Genomic DNA, 19970 nt, shown 5'->3' with positions numbered 1-19970 from the left:
TACACGTGCTTTTAAAGAATTCCTCCGTCCTCTGTCTGTACTTCCTAACTCTGCTGCTAGTTGGCGCATGCACGTCATCTATACATCAAAAGGAGTGATGAAAATGTTGGGGTTGCACGTTACAGATTAGGTGCGCGTTATCTATCGAAAAATACGGTACTTGGGTTAATCCTTTATCCAAGTGTAAGTAAACAAAGTTTGTGCCTGAAGTATTTTCAGGACTGGGGCAACTTGTATATAGAAACTAAGGCAAGTGATGTGAAGTCATTAACTTCTATATACAAGTTGCCCCAATCCTGAAAATACTTCAAGCGCAAACTTTGTTTGCTTACACTTGGATAAAGGATTAAACCAAGTATATAATTTCTCATCATCATCATCATCATCAAATTCCTGTCATGTACCCTCAAGGGGTGTACAGGATATGACAGTACTACATGAAAAAATTACATCATTACTAACTTCCTATCTACAATTTTCCTCCAAATCAGTCTGTTACTTGTCAAGACTCCAACATTATCAGATCTTATATTTCTATCGTCTAAGGCACTTTGTACCGTATCAATCCACCTATATCTTGGTCTTCCTCTGGGTCGTTTTCCTGCCAACCTGGCAGAGAACACTTGTTTTGCTAATCTTTCCTCTCCCATTCTATTTAAGTGACCATACCATCTGAGATTAGCTCTGCTAACGCATTCCTGGATGCTAACAATGTCAAGTTCTTTCCTAATATCCTCATTTTTAACATGATATTGCCATTGATGCCATCTGTTCACGCCTCTAATCTTTCTCAGGACTCTCATATCTGCGGTCTCTAGTCTTTGGTCAAGTGTTTTACTTCTGACCCAGCTCTCAGATCCATAAGTTAAAATTGGTTTGAACACAGTCTTGTATACAGCTAATTTAGTGTTCCGACTAATTTCTTTCTTATTCCATATGAATTTATTCAATTGACTTCCCACGATACCAGCTTTGCTGATTCTGTTGTCTATTTCTATATTTAGTTTACCATCTTCAGTAAAAATTGTGCCTAAGTAGCTGAAATGTTTTACTTGTTCCACAGGTTCTCCATTCACAACACAGTTGACATTTTCAATGATTCTGCCTATTTTCATTGTCTTTGTCTTTTTATTGCTGACCTTCATACCATATCTATTACAACAGCTATTCAATTTAGTCAGAGAATCTTGTAGACTTGTAGCGGATTTATTTAGAAGTATAACATCATCCGCATAAAGCAAAGAGCTGACATTAACATCTCCAATTTTGATATCAGGTTTAATACCACATTCCTTCATAATGTGATCCATATAGATAATGAATAACAGAGGGGATAATGTACATCCTTGTCTCACACCAGATTTAACATTAAACCATCTTCCTGTACTTCCTTCAATTCTAACTGCTGACTCACAACTCAAATAAAGACTAAGTATTGCTTGATATAATGCCCCATTGACACCATATAACTGCAGCGTATTGAATAGCTTCTCTCTTGGCACCTTGTCATATGCCTTTTCCAAATCGACAAAACTTAAATACAGATCTTTGTTATATTCCCATGCTTTCTCGACTATTTGTCGTAAAGTGAAGATCTGATCCTGACAGCCTCTATTTGGCCTGAATCCAGCTTGTTCTTCACCAAGCTTTTCTTCCACAATTCTTCTCAACCGTTTCTCAAGTATACTTGCATAGATCTTGCCAGGAACACTCAGTAGGGAAATACCTCTGTAATTCTCACATTCAGTTTTATTTCCCTTTTTATATATGGGTACTATGAGAGCTCTACTCCAATCATCGGGAATTCGTCCCTCTGTCCAGGCTTTCTGAACTATGCAGTGCAGCCACTGTAACACTCTTATACCACCATACTTCAGCATTTCTGGTCGAATATCATCTACTCCTGCTGCCTTTCCACATTTCAAGCCTTTGATGGCTTTTTCTACTTCAAGTATGGATATGTATTCCTGACTGCATGCCTGGTCAGTGTTTTTTATCACTGTGCTGTCATCACTGCTTGTTTCATTTAGCAGTTTTTCAAAGTAATTACTCCATACTTCAAGGATATCTTTTTCTCCTGTTTTCATTTCACCTTTATCATCTCTAATTCCTTTTACAGCACTCTTTCCTCCATTCCTAAGCTTCTTCAACAACCTCCAGAATATTTTGCTACCTTCTTGATATTTATTTTCTATATTCTTGCCAAAGTCCTCCCATGACTTTTGTTTAGCTAGTTTTACACACTGTTTAGCTTTCTTACATTTGTCTCTGTATTCTGTAAGAGTAAAAGCTGACTTATTTGCCAGGAACTTTTGATATGCTTTCTTATTTTCCTTCACTGCCTCTTTAACTTCCTGTGTCCACCAGGGAGTTCTGATTTTTTTATCTTTGCACACAACCTCACCACATGCCTCTCTGGCAGAATCAATCAATGTTTCCTTCAGAGTTTGCCACTGAATCTCCAAGGTTTGATTCCTGTTCTCAAACTCTTTCATTTTCTTTTCAATAATATTTCTGTATTTTAGTCTACAGTTTACATCTGAGAGCTGCTCAACTTTTATTCGCTTTAAAACTTTCTTACATGTTATTCTTTTCAATATGAAATTCAATTTTATCCTGCTCAAGACTAAATAGTGATCACTTCCAATTTCAAATCCTCTGTACACTCTGGTGTCCTGCACCAGGGAGAAAACATCACTATCAACAATAACATAGTCAATGAGACTTTTCTTATTCCTAGCCTCTTCTCTCCATGTGAATTTGTGCACATTTTTATGTTGGAACATGGTGTTAGTAATAACCAGTCCATGTCCTGAGCAGAAATCCAACAGATATTTGCCATTATTATTAGCTTTGCTCTTTTCTCCAAATTTTCCCAAAATATTTTTGTATGTCTCACAATCATTTCCTACTCTACTATTTAGATCCCCAACAAGGACCAACTTTTCCTTTTTCATTGTGTCAGTTGCTTTTTCTAAAGCCTCAAAAAATTCCTCCACTTCTACCTTAGTAGAACCTTCTGTGGGACCATAGGCACAAATAAGTCTCATTGTCCAGTTCCCCATTCTCATATTTGCCCACATTACTCTACTTGAGACTGACTGCCATTCAAGAAGATTAGCCTCGTATTTTGTGTTGAATACTATGGCTACTCCTTCCTCCGCCTACTCCGTATATAATTTCTTGGTATCTTTAATTTATAACGTTGGTTAGTGAATGTGGGAATGTTTTCTTTTTTGTAGTTGTTGTTTGTTTTTGAATGTATTATTAATTTTTTGTGGTTTTATTTTGTATCTTTTTATATTTCCACTAAATTTCTCTGTCGATTTCTTTGCAATTTCTGTTGTAATTTAATCTTATGTTTTGTTAGAGATTTTTTTTTTTCATCTCTAGAATAACTTGATTTCTTGGCGATGGTGTCTTTCATGGTTATGGAAAAGTAGAATAAAGAATGAGATGTGCAGTGGGAGATGAAAGATACAAACACATCCATGCAGGAAAACTCAATCTTCTCTCCATGGTCATAACAGTCTTCCTTGATACAACCATATGTATATCCCTCCTCAATCTAACAGTTGTAGCAGAATTATTCATTAACTAGCTAGGAAGCCTCCTGATTTGTTACCATCAGATTCGATACCATATACCATCTACTGACCATTCCACAAAACAGACAAACTAGTCAGAAGAACATACACTAACCTCACAGCCTTAGTTGATTTGGCTGTAAATTCAAAACAGTCAACCAACTACTGGCCAGCCTATGGAACTGCTTTACTGATATATCCTCAAATGGAGGAATTCAGGTTCTGGGTTCCAACAGAGCATGCAAGGAGAAAGAGATGGGAGGAAACAAAAACCAAAGATCTTGCTCTGAAGACCAAGCATGGCTACAGCCACTACAGGACTCCAATAAGCAAGGTGGCAATATTTCACTGGTTGATGAAACTCATCTACCAACAAGAATTCTATCATCAAGGGGGAGGGGTCTGGAAAGTTTTGATAAACAACACTTAGAACAAAAATGATATTAAAGCAACTGATATAACCACAAGAAAGAACATACTAGTAGAAGAGTTATGAAGGTAACTTATGTTCTTATATTCTTATATGTTCTTCTTTAATATTAATAACAGTTGCTTTAATGTTATTTTTGTTCTAGGTGTTTATCAGAACTTTCCATATCCCCCCTCACGTGTGCGTGTATGTATGCATTTCATACACACTCAATTTCATGTATGTACTCGAGGAATTTAAGGATACTATGATAGTATCCTTGGTTCTCTCTTAGTTCTGTCACAGTTGGTTATCTTTTAGGACCCCAATTCTCAGATCTTACAATTTGGTCTTCTAAAGCACTTTTTGCTATCAAGCCACCTTATCAGCTCTGATAAATGACATAGATCATGAGATTAGCTCTGGTCACACAATCTTGAATGCTAACAATGTACAATGTTAAGTTCTTTTCTGATGTCTTTATTTTTAATATGGTTCTGTCATTGATGTCTCTGTTCACTGCCCTAATTCTTCTCAGAACTCATATCTGTGGTCTCTTGTCTTTGATCAACTGCTTCATTTCTAAGCCAGTTCTCAAATCCAGACTAATTTCTCTCTTATTTCATATAAATTTATTCAACTAACTCTACATCATACCATTGTGCTAATTCTGTTATCTATTTCAATGTAGATCCATACAGATGATGAAAACAGTGCAGATAGTGTGCACCCTTGTTTTTCATACACGTGATTTTACACAATCTTTCCTGCACTTCCTTCAATTTAACTGCTGACCAACAACTTAAATAAAGATTATGTCTTAAATACAGATTATCCAGAATTAGATCTTCTGCCCATGCCTTCTGAATTATACAGTGCAACCCCAGTGAAACTTTTACACCTTCATTCTGGTCGATAGGCTTATAGATTTGTTACTCACAACTACTATTTTTCAGGAAATAACAATGTATGCTAAAATATTAATTATAAAAACTTTAATTAATACATTCCAATATTTCAACATTATTGCCATCATCAGATGTCACAAAAAACAACGATGTGTGCACGCAGGCACTAGCAATGGGAAAATGAGGCTGAAGAAAGGCAACCAAAGTCAGGCCTGGAGTCCTAACTTGTGCAACTGAGTGGGCTAAATTGGATAGTCTTGGCCGCTGGGCTGAAGATTTATGCTTCCCAAATTTGGGGCAGTCTCGTGCACCCAATTTTGTTTGGGTGCACGAGACTGCCCCAAATTTGTTCAGTGTTAGAAAGTTTCCGGGACTGAGGCAGATTTGAGGAATAGCCTTTCATACTTGTATTTGCTATGATGTAATAGAGTGGTCATCTTCCAGCGTATCCTGTGGTAGGTATCCAAAGCATGGTCAGCAAATCCTGAGTGGCTTTACTGTTGAAACTGGATGTAGTCCTTGTGTTCGGAAATGCTGTTATTGGCTGTCCTGCCTGTCTGCCCATAATAGGACAATTTGCAAATGCAAGGGACCTGGTAGACACCTGGTAGGTCTAGGGAATGTGGCTGGTTATTTGTGGAGCAGATAAGAGATGCCAATTTTTTATGTGATCTGTAAGTGGTTGTAAGGTATTTCCTTAGGATTTTTGCCAATTTTTTGGATGTGCCCCAGATATATGGAATGGTGATAGATCTTGAGTAATCTCTGTTCTGAATGGAGAGAGAGAGAGAGAAGTGGGGTGCAGTTACAGCATTTTAATATTTTTCTGATTTTATGGAGATTGTAGCCATTGGCTAAGAAAATATTGAAGAACTGCTGTTTAGATCACTTGTTGGAGATATAAACAGCAGAATAGGAAACCAACAAGAACCAACTTTTTCTTTATGTCAACTGCTTTCTCTAATGATTTGAAAAATTGCTAAGGGAGAATTATCTTCAGTAGTCTGATTATTCTGCTAAGGCATTTTACCTTAGCAGAACCACTACAAACAGAAAGTGGTACTCATTTTATCTCAGTAGAACCATATTGTGTGGAACGACAAGTACAAATTTCACTTTCCAATTCCCCATTTTGATGTTTGCTCACATCATTCTATTTGAACAAAACTGCTTGCTATTCAAGAAGATTATTATTTGTATTTGTTGATGAATACTATCTACTCCATCCATTCCTTGATCATTACTGCCTAAAAATAACATCGTGTAGTTGTCATTTAAAAGAATCTCACCATTTTTTCTCATGTCTCTCAAGAAAAGTTTTTATCAAGTGAAGGTTAATTTTTTTTAATACATAGATCTGTTTATGCTGGTTTTGTCTGTAATTTTGAAAAAGACCTGAAGGCTGGCCAAGACAGAATATAAAGATATTAATATGTTTGGGTACATAAAACATCAAGTTGTGTTCAAATATGAAATGAAATGAAGGACCATGTTATCTAATGTTTCAGTACATTTTTTTATATGTTTTCAGAACATTAAAAAACTATAATTAAAGAGATTTTAGTACATTATTATATAAAAATGCATAGTGCATCCACTGTAGAATATATTTATTCTACAGTGGATGGGCAGATATTAAAATATTTATATCTATTAATTTCACAGCACTAAATGCATTTAAAAGATGTTATAAAAAATATATTAATAAACATATTACAAGTTCAGTGCCGTTTTATAATATAAAAACCAACACATGAAACTCATTAAGTACATTCATTTAACAGTAATGGTATTAGAAATAACTGCACTTCTAATGAAAATAAAATTTGTACTTATAATAAAAATAACATTAATAATATATTTGGAAAGGATGGTTTAAAAAAAAAAAAAAAAGATTAAGGATGTTGGTAGAGTGGATAAGGTGATTAGGAAGGTTAGTACTTTGCTGAATAAAAATGGAGAATGCTGTCAGTTTTTCACAATGAGTCACCTAAGAAATATTGGAGTAGTGGAGTAATAACTGCATTATAGGAGATACACCTAAATATCAAGAAAGGAGATTCCACCTTTAAGGTGAAAGATAATAAGGGTGGAGTTAAGATAAGTAAGGTTTGACAAACAAACTGAATGAGTATTTATTGGGAAAAACATGCATTTGACTAAAGATGGTGATGAACTTGATTGAGATTAGAATTTAGGCAACATATATTGGTGAAATGAAGGTCTAATAATATGGACAATCTTTTTTCAAGCAAGGTCATTTTTTTTTTATCTGCAATTTCCTGCTAAAGTATATGGCAGTTAAATTATTCACTAACTGACCAAAAACATCTCTTAACATATTTTGTGGTTCAGCTAGCTCACTATTTGCTAACTGGCTAATGGAAAGTTTTCAGTTGCATCAAAGCAGGAGAAGGATCACCAAGTGCTCATCACATCTTGGAGATATATAGGAAGCACAGTATTAGTAAAGAGGCAGGAACAGAAGGGCATACAAGCTCAAACCAGAGTAAACATATTCTGGAGTCTGAATGTGATTTTACTCACTTCAGTCTCCAATAAGAAGATAGTAGTATTACTCACACTCCATTAGAATGAAACATAGTAATGGTATACTGTAGGGTTCCCATTCGTCCCGTTTTTTATAAAAATGTCCAGAGTTAATTCCAAAAGTCCTGCTTTAAGTATCCTTCAGGAAAAAATGGATAAACGGATTTTATCTCGTTTTTAGTACCAATTTCTATTACAATGTTGATAATAATAAATTTTATTATTATCAACATTATTTATAATAATAATCATTAGTATTATAAATAATATAACTAACTAATAATAGCTAGCTAATAGTAACTAATGGTGATGTTCTTTTTTCCCATGCTTAAGAGAAGTATCTTACTTGATCAATACTTTGTGTGTTATAATTTTTTATCGTTTTCTACCCCTATAATGCTGAAAGGTAAGTGCAGTATTATGATAATATTAGAAGAGAATTTCCTTTCATTAAAGGTTTAGATGAAAATGTGGAATGTACTTTATGTAACTGTAAATTTCGCATGGTGGTCGGACAGAAGTAGTCAACCACGTGAAAATGAAAAAACATAAACCTGCTGTTTACAGTAAGGCTTCCAACTGCAGTATAAGTAATTTTTTAATTGTGAAAACTAAGAGTGAAAGGGAAAAAGTTATCACTGGCAGTGCAGGTAGCAACTTTCACATATCACACAGAGGTGCATAACCACAGCTTTAACTCCATGGACTGCACAACAACCATCGTGAAAAAAATTTTCAACGATAAATTCAGGTGTTCACAAACAAAGTGCAAGGCAATAATAACCAATGTTATTGTGCCATTAGTGATAAAGCAGATTGAGGAAGAGCTAAAAGAAGTTCGTTTTACATCAGTACTAATCGATTCATCAAACCACTTTGACATGAAATTAGTGCCTCTGGTCATTAGATACTATCATCAAGAAAAAGGTATGAAGGTGAATGTGTTGGAGTTTGTTAATTTAGCTGGTGAAACTTCAGAACTTTTATTTTCCTATGTGTTGGAAGTATTAGATCTCTTGAAAAAGGTTACCTCTATATTAGCAGATAATACAAATACAAACTTTGGTGGAAAGAAGAGAAAGGGAAAGGATAATCTGTACTTCAAAATGCAAGATAACACTATGAATAATTTAGTTGGAATTGGTGGCCCTGAACATGTGATACATAATGCTGTGCAGACTACTTCAGATTGCTTACCTATCAATTTTCAGTTAATAATTAACAAGATTTACCAACATTTTCACATATATTGTGTACAAGTTGAGGAACTTAAATCATTTAGTGAATTCACAAACACTAGCCATAACTAAAACTGTTTTGGGTAGCAGCAAGACAAGATGGCTCTCACTTTTGCCTGCAATCCAGAGGGTTATTGATATGTTCCCTTCATTGAAGTTATATTTTCTTTTTATTGACAAATGTCCTATCAGTCTCGAAAATTTCTTTGAAAATCCACTTTCAATTACACTCCTGTTTCCTTGCCAGCCAATTAAAAATCTTTTATGATACCATTAAATGTATTGCAAAGCAAGATATAATGGTAATTGAAATGAAGGATGAAACAAACAAACTGGTGGAAAGGTTAAATTGTAGGAAGGCAGAAAAGTTCCTTACAACTACTGTGAGAAAACAGTTGCAAGAATTAGAAAAAGGACACATAACAGTTGAAAAGGTTGAAAGCTATGCAGTAGATTTCTACTGCACCTGTATTGAATATATTCAGGAGTGGTATACACAATTTCTCACACCTCTTCAGTCTTTGGATTGGATTAATATTAAAGGGAAAGGATCCTGTGACTTGGAAGAACATAAAAGAAAGCTACATATTCATGCAGACAGTGTCACCAAGTTTTACTGTGAATGAAGAGGACTTATTTGATGAGTTTGTGTGTGTGAAAAAATATTGTGAAAGGAAATTTGAAGTGTGGAGTGAACAGAAGGATCAAAGAGTCAGTGATAAATGGTGTGAAATGTTTGCTCATTTTACAAAGCAGAGTATAAATTCCGGGAGTATTAAATGCCTAGTTAATTTCTGTTTAGCACTGCCAGGAACTAATGCAGCTGTTGAACGTGTTTTTTCATTAATAAATGTACTCTGGACAGATGAAAAAAACAGACTTAAAATTAAGACAGTAAAAGCTTTAATCATTGTAAAGACATATTTTAAGAATTTCTCATGCTGAGTTCTATGATCAAATATCAAAAGAAAAAAAAATTCTTGAACAGATCCATAAAGCTGATAAATATATTTCTAATTAAATATGTTTGTGATTGATAATCTTTTTTTAAAGCGGATTTAATGTTAATGTATGTTTATAGCAGTATTTAATTTAAAGTGCAACATATATGATAGTTTTATTTTTGGTTTTCTTAATTCTTAACATGTCCTGTTATTTTTTACAAAATGTCCTGGTTTTTTAAGTAAAAATTTCAGAATGTTACAGATTTTATAAAACATTATGGGAACCCCTAAAGTGGCAGGAACGGAACAGAACAGCACAGCACAAAGTTCTCAAACTAGTAAACATATCCTGGAGTCTGAACATGATTTTAGTCACTTTAGGTTTCCAATGAAAAAAATAAAATAAATAAAAAAAGGTGGTTATATTTCACCAGGCAATGAAAATTATCACCTATCACTCAAGTTTGGAGGCGTTTCCTCCAACAAAGAAGGGAAGAACCTCTTAATGCAACAAGAAAGCATGTGTTGCTGCTGACCAGAAAGGTTATATTTGGCACTTCATATGCTTCAAATGCCCTCTCAGTTGCTATTTTTACAATATATAAAAGAAATTCAATAAATAAAATTAAATATAATGCAATTTAAAATAAGCAAAGAGGAAGTACAAAAAAAATTCAGTTTCTCCTTGAAAGCATCACTTTTGACAACTTATCTGTAGATTGCACCTATCTGAAAGGAGCCTGAGTATGGGAAGGATGACGAAACCATGTAATAGCCAAAAGATGGAGTGCTCATTAAGCATGTATTGTAGCCTTAAGCATAGTTAAAACTCATGTTGCTAGTTTAATGGAAATGAAACTCAGACATCCTTGGGAATACAATATAGACCTATAATGTACACACCACACAAAGGAAATAGATGTAAAGCTTGAAAGTTGAAGATATGTACCCTTTATGGGTGAGTACTAGTAGGCAATCTTGGTTGTTGAGGGCTGTTTTAGAATTACAGTTTCGCATATCTTGGTGTGGGAGGGGGGGGGGGTTTACAAATCCATATTTATTTAGGCCTATGTTTAAGAGCACTGCTTATTCCAAAAAAGAAGCATCACTTGTTTTTACTTGTTGCATAGTAGTGACATCTTGTTCCTCTCACCCATTTCTCACCATTCTATGAAAACCCTCTTCAATGGTAATCTGATAAGAATCCCTTACCAACATATGTCTTTATCATATCACTCTCCTCTTCTTCCTATCCACTAAACTCTGCACTGCATCTTCTTCATATTGCATCTCCTCAACCTTTCTTCATATTCGCATTCCAGAGATCAGAAATCACCTTAGTCAATCACTTTTAGATGTTTTCCAATGTCTTCATTCTTTTGAAAACAAAGTGACCATATCTGTGCACAGGAGTCCATATGTGGCATATTCAAAGCCTTATACAATGAAACTAGAATCTCCTTATTTGTGTAAGTCAGTGTCCTCCACATCATTGCCCGAATTTGTTGTGTACACAATTTAAACAATGTCTTCTCCTTTAAATGATTATTATCCAGCAAAGGTTGGTCGACTGGTAGAGCTTCTGTTACTAATGGCTCAGTAAAAAGTTAAGCAAGTTTGAGCACGGTTAGTAGTTGGTAGGGGATCAATCGTTCAATGCAGTTGGCACACTCTCCCTCGATGATTCGTTGGACTCCCTGGAGGTGTCGCATAATAATAATAATTATTATTATACGGGAATTTCTCTGTTCACCATACAAATAAAACTGTTTAAAAAAACCTAGAGATAATACATTATTAAATGAATGTGCCTGGAATAAATTCTTCAGGAATAGCAAGATCACAGCATAACAACACTGGAATAACAGCAGGTGCTCCGAAATCATTAGTTCCTAAAGTTATTTTTATTTTAACAAAAATAAAAAAAAGTTCGAAATAATATTTAACTAACTAAATTTATTTGGTTATTAAGTTATTATGTCAATATTTCATCTTGGTGGGCACAAAGAAGTATACTAATGTTCACACAAGTACACTCACAGTACTAGATTGAGTCTAAAGAAAAAGTCAGGATCCTACAGTCCTAACTGGTGCCCTGTAAGTACGGTGAGGAGATCTCAAGAAAATGGTCTCCCAGATTTTGGGGAATTTGAGGCAGTCAAGTTTGTTTGGATTTGAAGAATGTTGTAGTGCTGAGGCAGATTCCAGAAAGTCTCTCAGATTTTTATCAACTTCTGTATAAAAAGCAACGTTTCTTCCTAATTGTCTCTGGTGATCTGTATCCATGCTATGGTCTGCCAGTCCAGAATGGCTGTAGTGTAGATAATAAACATAGTTTCTGAGCTCTTCCATCTAAACATGTATTAGCTTTAGCTGTTCTTCCAGTTTGTCCAAAGTATGTTAGTTTGCAGGAGCAATAGATACTGTATACACCAGGAAGATCTAGATGATGGAAAGAATTATCTGATGAGTGAATAAGTGAAGTTAATTTTTGGTAAGGCTTGATGGAGGCTGCTATGACTTAACTTTTTAAAAAACTGATTTTTTTTTTTTTTATGTGAATCTCGCCCACAAAAGGACATAAATCCTAAAGCATATTAACACCATGGGTGGAATTTTTAGAGACTAAAAGTAATACTTTTTCAAGCAATGCAGGTCATCATAGTCACCCTAAGTAAGTTTCCTATAGTGATCATTGACTAAGATAGTCAATGATCACTATAGGAAACTTACTTAATTCAACGAACAGTAGTTCGTTGAATTAAGTAATTTTCAACATCATAAACCCAAAAAGAAATTTTCAACATCATAAGCCAGGTGAACTTCTCTAAAACAGACACCAACAGAATGGCATAAAGTGTCTGCTATTATAGAGGTCTGTTTTTAAACTGCCTAACCGGCGATGTGGATAAAATACACACTCCTCATCCATCATATATTTCAATGTAATATCAATGGTATTGCAATTTTAATATGCACTCCGCATCCATGCTAACCTTGACGTCTATAGATGTCATGGCTAGTTGGGTGGTTAAAGGTTTAGCCAGCCTGAATAAGACAATTACGTAAAAGGTATAAATAAAATATGTCCTGCACAACAAATACACAAAATAAGGTTTATTTATTTTAAAACACAGTCAACTTACATATTTCACATATGTTTAGTTTGTAAGATTTTAAGTTTGTAAAGTAGAAGTGATAGAACATGCTGGCATGTTCTATCACTTCTACTTAATATTTTAAAATTTTTGAGACATATTGAGGACTTAAATGAGTCTAGTTCTTGAAAATTTCTATGAACTATTCAAAAACGCACTACATACTTCAAAACTGATAGGTAACAACAAACAAACACTTATTCTATTGGGACAAAACTGAGATTCAGGATGGTAATGTCTGGTTAAGTAAGACTAGTTAAATTATAAATTCCTTACCTTCCTAATAACTTAGACAAGTTATATTTATTAGTAACCTCCGGTGGAAAAGACTCTTCAAAATATACAAATGCTAATGGGGAGAAAAGAAAATAATTATAATATATATAAAACAAAAAGCAACTCATTTAAAATTCATATATCCAAAGGCATACAACTGTCCAAAAAGTATAATATAAATAAAATTTCTTTTGCTTATAATCTAGCAATGCCTACAGGAAAATGCAAAAAAAAACTGCTTACAATGATGCAATTCATACAAATCTTTTTTGAGCAACAGCATGGGAACTTTCTAAAATTAATTATCCATTAATTTTTAGTGATTAATTTTCTTATGATTGCTTACAGTAAAAATCTACTATATCCAAATATAGTTGATTTTTACTGTATCATCACTAATTATCATGAATAAATGTAATGAATTTTTAGAACTGTTTATTTTGACTTGGACCCAATTAGACATTGTCAAGACCTGAGTGACGGAGAAGGGATAATCGCAAGGAGTGCTGCATTTTCATGGAGGATAAAGAGAACAGAGCAAGAAATTAATTCATTGATTGCCTTGGGGTTTTGTGACACAAGGACAGCAATGGTCATATTGTGCCAGGACAAGGGTTACAGAAGTACACACAGCATGTTAATAGGTAAATAAATTAAGAAATCAAATGTCTTTGAATAAATTAATGTTTTGTAAAAATCTAAAAACATCATGCAATCTGTACAAGTCTGCTAACATCTGGTTGAGTGTATAGGGCTCAACCAAATAAGTAAAAATGTCATTTCTCTCTCATGTGAAGTGCTCGCACTCCACCAGAATGTGACTAATGGTAAGACGGGCGATGCATTTTACACACATAGGTGGGTCATCGGTCCTCAGTAAATAAGAATGTGCGAGATGACTGTGACCTCTGTGGAGTCTAGCAAGAACAACTTCCTCTCTTCTGTTCCTACATTGACTAGACTGTCAGTGCTTAATTTCAGGCTTAATCTCATGCAATTTGTTCGTTAGTACTTCCTGCCAGGAATATTGTCATTGGGCAATTAACTTTGATTTTATAACCTGTGTGTAGTCAGTATGTTGAGAAAGTATGAGCTGATCTAGAAGCTGCATCTGCGATACCATTTCCCTTAATTCCAATGAGGCTGGGAATGCAGTACAACTGAACATCAAAACTAAGGGTCATCACTTTGTACAGCAGATATAACACCTCATAGTCTGTAAAGAACTCAAAGGATCTGCATAAATTATACACTTTTGGTTGGAGTTTTATTTGATATACACAAGTGTGAGATGAATGGCATGCAACTCTGCCATATAGCTACTGCAACTGAGTGGGATCTGGTTGGAGATTGTAATGTTCAGAAACCCAGCAGCGGAGCCAACAGAGATCTCTGATCTTAAACCATCCATATAGATGGGCAAGAAATCAGAGTGGGCTGTGCGCATGGAACAATTGAAGGTAGACAGATGAGGGTGTATGAGACTTCAGTAGTTGACAAAGTAAGAGGTTACAGGATCGAGTGCAAGCCTGCAGTGGAGGAATGCTGTTTTATTTATTTGGTGCAGGTAATGTTGTCAACACTCATGTCAACAGCTTCCATAGACTTTAATGCACTTAACAAAAAGGATGGATGGCAGTCTGATGTGTGTGTGTGTGATACAGGCCTTCCCAACATAGAGAAAAGTCTTATCTATGTAGGATAATCTGGAAGGGAATTTATTTTTTGGGCATGATTAAGAGATAAATGTTTTTGTCTAAGTGATAAAGGAAGTTCATTTGATTCAACATAAAGGTTTTGAATAGGTGATAAGTGAAAAGCACTGGTAGCTAATCAAATACCCTGATGATGGATTGGGTCCAACCACCGGAGCATGTTCTCCCTTGCAGAACTGTAAACCTGTGACCCATAATCAAGCTTTGAACATATAAGTGAATGATAAATGCAGAGCAAGGAACATCAATCAGCACTCCATTCTGTAGAAGACAGAGTGCAGAGGATGTTCAATGCTAATGTATTTTGTACTTATTCCAAAGATGACAAATGTCTGTAAAGAAAGTTAGCTTTCTATTAAAGATGAGTCCCAAAAACTTGGCCTCTGGAACTACAAGGATAATAGTTTGCCCCATCTTAAATCAGAATCGGGGTGTGGAGTGAGTTTCCATCAGAAGTGCACACAGTTTTTTCTGCAGATCATCTGAATCCATGACAAAGAGCCCATGAACAGACACCACTGATAGCTTGTTGATGTTGTCTTCCAATGACCCTCATGTTATAGGAATGACAGTAAATTGTGAAGCCTTCAACAAAAAGGCCTACTGAGGGAAGAAGCTGTTCAGTAACTGGGTTTACTTTAATAGCAAAGAGGTTCACATTTAAGACAGAACCTTGAAGAACCTCCTCTTCTTGATGATATGGCCGATAATGAGATAATGTGCTTCCCACTCTAGTTGGAAAACACAGCTTGATAGAAAGTTCTTAATAAAAACAGGAAGGTACCCCCACAGACCAAGATTAAACACGTCTTTTCACATGCCATATCTCCAGGTTGTGTCACAGGTTTTTTTCATGTCAAAGAACACTGAAACCACATGTTCTCATTTCAGGAAAGCATCTCTTATACATGTTTCTAAATGGACCAATGGTCCAAGGTTGATTGATGTCTACAAAAGCCACATCGTGTGCTGGAAATAAGTTTGTTGCTTTCTAAGTACTAGAGAAGTTCTGTGTTTACCATTTTTTCCAGCATTCTTACAAAGACAGCTAGTTAGAGCAATGGGACAATAATTGTTGGTCTGGGGTGGATCCATGTCTGGCTTTGGGATACAATGACAACTGATTTATGCCAAGAGTCTGAAAACTCTTCCTCTGTGGATATTCTGTTGTAAAGTAAGAGAAAGAGATCCACAGTGTTTTATCATCTCAAAATGGATGCCATTAGGGCCCCACTGTGCTAGGGTGAGAGAGAGGAGAAATGCCCTTTTTAGTTCCTCCTTAACAAATGGCCGATTGTATGGTCATTAGCTGCGGTTTCTCTTGTTCTTCCAAAATTAAAAAATCAGGAGGATAGAAAACTGTTGATGATATCCTGGCAAAGTTTTCTCCCAAAGTGTCTGCAATAGGTTTGGGATCAGTAACAATGCATTCAATATGTTCCAAGGTAGACAAACGGTGTGTCCTGTATCTACCTTTCATCTTCTGGATTTTATCCCAGACAATTTTTCCACTAGTTATTGGATTACCATTATTGTTTTTGACTCTGATGTCTCACATAATGGCCTTTGGTCCAAGCACATTTAAATGATATCAAAATTTGTTGTGGTAGGATATCTACAAAATATATCTTATACTCTTGCTCTATCTTCCACCAAGGCTTTGGAAGAACCAAAGCCTTGGTGGAAGTCAATGAATGATGTTTTTTGGAATTGCAACAGTGGCTGTATGGACAATACAATGTGACATTCTTAATGCCTCATTAATAGGTGTCTGACTGACTGCTTCAGCATTAAATTTTGTGACATGGGAAGATGTATTCCAGTCAGCCTGGTCCATTTTCCACATTGGCATCCATCCAGGAGGACATGGTTCTTGTGAAGACATAGTGATGATAAGAGGAAAATGATCACTGCCATATATGTTTACATCAACATCTCATGTGAGCAGTGGAAAAAAGCAGGGAAGTAGATTGTAAGATCAATTGCCGAATAAGCGTGGGTAGGCTGTGAAAGAGGATATTTGCTCCATTATTAATAAAGAAGAGGTCGTGGTTGTCGAGTATTCGCTCAATGATACGACCTTATCTATTCATGTTGGCACTACCTGACAGAGTATTATGTCCATTAAAGTTACCCATTAGGAGTATGGGCTAAGGCAGTTGCATTATAAGATTATCGAGTTCCATTTAATTTAATTCAGAACCTGGTAGTAAATATATTGAGCTTACTGTGGTTAGAAACCACACAGATAGGCAAATCATTACTGCTTCCAGAGCAGTATTAAGCTGAAAATGATGGAATGGAGTATGACTGCCCACGAAAATAGTTACTCCACCGTGTGCAGAGCCACCTCCAGTTCTGTCATTGCATACAAGAGTGATATTCCTGATGGTAGGATCCTCACTGGGTTTTAAATAAGTTTCCTGCAAACAGAACCAAATAGGTTTGTGTCTCTGCAGCAGGTACAACATCATCAATAGTTTGACAAAAACCTACGACATTTCAGTTGTAAAAATTTTCCTATTGTTTAGGCTTTATAGTCTTGTCTGGTTTCTGCTAAGTTGAGGACTTACCTTTGTCAAGTTTATGTTTCTCATTAGATTTCGGGAAGTATAGATGACCAGTGTCTAACTCTTCCTCTGAAAAAAATCCAATACATCATCAGATGTGTCAGGATCACTGAGTAAGTTCAAGTTGCTTTCAGTAGATACTGAAGTATCCATTTTTTCTGTGGAAGGGTCTGGTGGTTTTTGTCTTTAAGTGATAACCTTGTCGTAATTTTTTTCATAAGAGGGTTCTTATTGAATGGAACCATTTTCGAAATGAGGCTGTACATCGTACAATTGATGCACTCAACAGAAAAGCAGTCACGATCGTAAAGTTCAGATATGGTGTAATTATCAAATGGTGGAATAGACATGCAACTGTCTATAACTGTTACCTTCTCAGCAATAAGAGAATCTCAGAGCAGATGTGAGGGTGGCTAACTTTCTGTTTACATCCTGATATATATTTTGTTCTGTTTTTATTTTTTGTATTCCTTCCTTTCTATTTTTTCACTTCTGACATGCATGGAAGTATGCTGGATGATCTCCATGACAGTTTACATATTTAGCTTTCTTGTCAGAGCAAGATTGGTTTTCGTTCTCTTTACTTCCACATCAGGCACAGGTGGCAGAGCCATGACAAGAAGTTTAGACATTCTGTATTCTTGGCATTTGAAGCATCTTAGTGGACTAAGGATGTACAGTCTAACAGGACAATTGAGATATCCTGCTTTAACAGATATTGGAGGCTTAGGAGTATCAAAAGTTCTTGCCAAATCCTTTGCATTCTGCTCACGATGTTTCTAGTTGGAACCAGGGAACCATCAATAGGGATCAGGATGTGCATCATACCTGTCACCCCCAATCTTTCAGCTCTAAGCATATCTCCTCATCAGGAACATACAGGAGATTCCATTCTGAGATCACTCCTCTACAGGTGGGTGTTTTATGGGGTATCACTGTTACTAGTATTCCACCCAGTGATGTGGCTCTGAGGAGTTTTTAAGAATGTTGTTGATATTCTGAAAAATGTTTCTACAAGGACATTGCCAGAACGTAGTTTGTTAACTGTTCTGGGAGAACCTGCCAGCCCTAAAAGATCCTTTTGAATGAAGAAAGGTAACATTTTCCCTATTGGCTTTTCACCTGTTGCTTGGATGATTAAAAAAACTGGTACATTTGTACTGGTATCACGTCTTTTGTTACTTAATTCTGTTATCAAAAGGTGTATTGAAGGTATCATTTTACTTGGTTTGGACTTCATTAGGACCCCTGAAACAATTGAGGATAAAGGACTCATGCTCGAGAAGTTTTTTGTTAAGCATCAGAGCTTCCCACCCACCATGGAGTCACACACACACACACACACACACACACAGACAGATGCCTACTCACCAGCAAGCAATGACTGCACGCAGGCCCAAGGCTTGCTGTGGTGCTATACGAGCACCACAGCAAGCCTTGGGCCCTGTCCCCAGACCATGGGGGATGGAGACATTGCAGAACTCTTGATCCTTGCAAGGCAAGCCCACTAGCCAATTGATCCTCTCCAGGCTATCCAGAACTGACTGGCTTTCCAAAGCAGAGGCCAAAGTAGTGCGAGACTACCGGGATCTCCCCCCCCCCCTTCAGATGTTCATGGGTCACGCCACATGGCAATCATGGCAGTAAGCCATTGGATCCCAGTGATGGTAGTCTGGAAAATAATATAGTAAAAAATACTCAGGAGCAGTAGAGCAAAGAATACAGGAAGAAAAGCAAAGAAAAAGAAGAATGAAAAGGGTCTGTAACATCACTGAGAGGTCATCTCCACCTTAAAAAAAAAATGGGTGGGGGGGGGGACTAAGACAGGACCAAGTTTTAGTAGCAATGAAATTAACAAGTTTATAAGCATCCCATTAAAGAATAGTTTGGAGATTAACTCACGAACACAATGACTAGATTTTTTTGCTTTAAGAAAGGTGAATGAATGCAATGATAGAGATAATCCAGAGTGCTTTGTTGGTGAGTTAAAGGAGAGGTATGATGGATTGATAGGCATAGCTACAGTACTGTCCTTTACGTACAGTTCTTGCCGAATCCTTTGCATTCTGTTCAAAATGTGTAATTTACTGCTAAATCCTTTGTGTGCTGTCCTCAATATACTGTTTTCTGACAACTCTTTCATGTACTGTCCTGAATGTATACTTTCTCAATTTATAGTTTACTGCTCATTAGTAGGCCATGTCTCCAACTAAAGATTTCAGGTAAGATAATTTAAAGCATCATAATATTTTGAAACTTAAACATTAATTATTCTGAATTTCAAGTTTTGACAGTTGGAAAGACTAGAAAGGCACTTGGCAAATAGCAAGAAATGTGAAATGTGAAGTAAAAGAAAACAGAAACAAACAAAAAAAGGATATGGTGATATATAAAGATTCCATGATTGGCAGCATTCTGGATGAATTAGCAATAATCAGTTTCCCAAGTGATAAGATCTGTGTTGTGACTGAAACAATCACCTGCTGCATACAGATGGCACTGTAGTGTTACGAGTCTTGTGGATGCTTCAAATGACCTTTCATTTGTGGGGTCAACATAAAAAAAAAAGGCAAATGATATAATTACACTACTTGGAAAGAATAATTTCAAAGGAA

The 19970-nt window shown here is 35.9% G+C and overlaps 1 protein-coding gene across 1 annotated transcript in view; it reads right to left on the bottom strand.

The window, feature by feature from the left end:
- The window catches only part of LOC150095633 (serine/threonine-protein kinase Chk2-like), a 266187-nt gene that overhangs the window by 181753 nt on the left and 64464 nt on the right, over positions 1 to 19970 (bottom strand). The window contains exon 5 of the mRNA XM_090409930.1: positions 13071 to 13143. Coding sequence (XP_090266056.1) covers positions 13071 to 13143 — 73 coding nt within the window. The remainder of the gene's footprint in view (positions 1 to 13070; positions 13144 to 19970) is intronic.

Source organism: Typopeltis vanoorti, chromosome 20 (assembly GCF_054136105.1).
Source record: "Typopeltis vanoorti isolate ZY-2024b chromosome 20, IOZ_Tvanoo_1.0, whole genome shotgun sequence".
Classification (NCBI taxonomy): domain Eukaryota; kingdom Metazoa; phylum Arthropoda; class Arachnida; order Uropygi; family Thelyphonidae; genus Typopeltis; species Typopeltis vanoorti.
Note: the sequence above shows the minus strand (reverse complement) of the source record. Positions and strands in the feature narration are given on the sequence as shown.